General features: G+C 53.1%; 1 protein-coding gene across 1 annotated transcript in view; it reads left to right on the top strand.

Annotated features, from left to right (window-relative positions):
• Positions 1-1598: 1598 nt before the first annotated feature.
• Positions 1599-2001, top strand: part of LOC122546793 (guanylate-binding protein 1-like) — a gene marked incomplete at its 3' end in the record, with an annotated part of 14243 nt that continues 13840 nt past the window's right edge. Inside the window, exon 1 of the mRNA XM_043685427.1 lies at positions 1599-1900. Within this exon, the coding sequence (XP_043541362.1) occupies positions 1622-1900 (279 nt within the window). The remainder of the gene's footprint in view (positions 1901-2001) is intronic.

Here is a 2001-nt window from a genome sequence, read left to right as displayed (position 1 = left end):
GTCTTCAATCTATCACCCCTCAATTGTAGTTATACTCCCTCGTACACGCTGATGTCATCATCCTAGGAAAATGTCTTTCACTGTCTACCCTATCTAATCCTCTGATCATCTTGTATGTCTCTATCAAATCCCCCTCTTAGCCTTCTTCTTTCCAATGAGAACAGACCCAAGTCTCTCAGCCTTTCCTCATCAGACCTTCCCTCCAGACCAGGCAACATCCTGGTAAATCTCCTCCGCACCTTTTCCAATGTTCCCACATCCTTCCCGAAATATGGCGACCAGAACTGCACACACTATTCCAAGTGTGGCCGCACCAGTGTTTTGTATAGCTGCAGTGTGATATTGCGGCTCCGGAACTCAATCCCTTTACCTAACACCCTGTATACCTTCTGAACAGCACTATCCACCTGGGTGGCAACTTTCAGGGATCTATGTACATGGGCTCCAAGATCCCTCTGCACATCCACACTGCCAAGAATCTTTCCATTGACCCAGTACTCGGCCTTCCTGTTATTCTTCCCAAAGTGCATCACCTCACATTCAGCTGCATTGAACTCCATTTGCCACCTCTCAGCCCAATTCGGCAGTTTAACCAAGACCCCCTGCAACCTGTAACATCCTTCCAAACCGTCCACTACTTCACCGACATGATGAATAGACAAGAGGGTTTTTCCCAGGGTTGGGGGAGTTCAAAACCCGAAGGTGCAATTTTAAGGTGAGAGGGGAAAGATTGAAAAGGGACCCGAGGGGCAAGTTTTCTCGCGCAGTGGGGTGGTGTGGAATGAGCGGCCACAGGAAGTGGTAGGCACAGATACAGCCAAACCATTTAACAGACAGGAACATGGACAGGAAAGGTTGAGAGGGATTATGGGTCAAATTCGGGCAAGCCAGACCAGTTTGACTTGGGACCCTTTGGTTGGCATGGATGAGTTGGGCTGAAGGGTCCGTTTCCTTGCTGTACATCTCTCTGACTCTCGGTGAACGTGCAGGTATATGGCTGGAAGGTGTCTCTGGGGTCTCGGATACTGAGGAAAGGGGAAAGGAAACAGACAGGAGTTACACCTCCTGTGGTTGCAGGGGAAGTGGGGGGGGGGGGGGGGGGTGCTGGGAGTGGAGGAGGAGAGGACCAAGGTGTCCCAGAGAGAACAGTCCCTGCGGAAGGCTTGTGAGAGAGGGGACAAGGAGGGGAATACATGCCTGGTGTTTCTCAAGCCAGCTGACCTGTAATGGAGCAACAGGGTCGGCTCATCCAGATGGTAAAGGCCAGGCAGTGGAACACACTGACCGTTCGTCAGTCACCAGGAACTGACCGCTATATTGGTCTCTCTGTGTGGGATCTTGCTGTGCGGAAATGTGTTGGCGTGTTTCCAATATTACAACATTGCTGCATTTCTTGTGAAAAGGCTAAGCAGCGGAACGGTTGTTGGCCGAATTTTGCATGCACACCGATTCCAGTGTCGCTGCGGAGTGGTGCTCATACTTCCTGCCCCTTGACTGCCTGGCTCCTCTCTCCACACCCCCCCCCCCAATGTGTCTGGGTGCTGGGAGCTGGGAGCTGCACACTGAGGCTGTCATCAATTTCTCTGTGTGTTAGACCGGAAGGGTTGTTGCCCCGTGTAACATGGAGAGACCCGTGTGTCTGATTGAGAACAGCGCGGCTGGTGAACTCTCGGTTAACCGTGAGGCTGTGGATAAGATCCTGTCGGTGATCAGCCAGCCCGTGGTGGTGGTAGCGATCGCTGGTCTATACCGAACTGGCAAGTCCTATCTCATGAACAAACTCGCTGGCAAACAGAGAGGTAAGGAAGCTCCAGTCCCCCCCCCCGGCCGCCTGGTCAGAGTCAGACAGAACCAGCTCTCTCCAAATTCACCCTGTCCCTTTCCAATTTTCCCTCGACTCGCAAGTCCCTCCTCTCCCTCTCCCTCCTTCCCTCACTCTCCTCTCTCCCTCCCTCCCCCTCCCTTTCCCTCCCTCCCTCACACCCCCTCCCTCCCTCTCTG

Source organism: Chiloscyllium plagiosum, unplaced genomic scaffold, assembly GCF_004010195.1.
Source record: "Chiloscyllium plagiosum isolate BGI_BamShark_2017 unplaced genomic scaffold, ASM401019v2 scaf_11648, whole genome shotgun sequence".
Lineage (NCBI taxonomy): Eukaryota > Metazoa > Chordata > Chondrichthyes > Orectolobiformes > Hemiscylliidae > Chiloscyllium > Chiloscyllium plagiosum.
The sequence above is the reverse complement of the archived record's forward strand: the minus strand, read 5'-3'. Positions and strand labels throughout refer to the sequence as shown.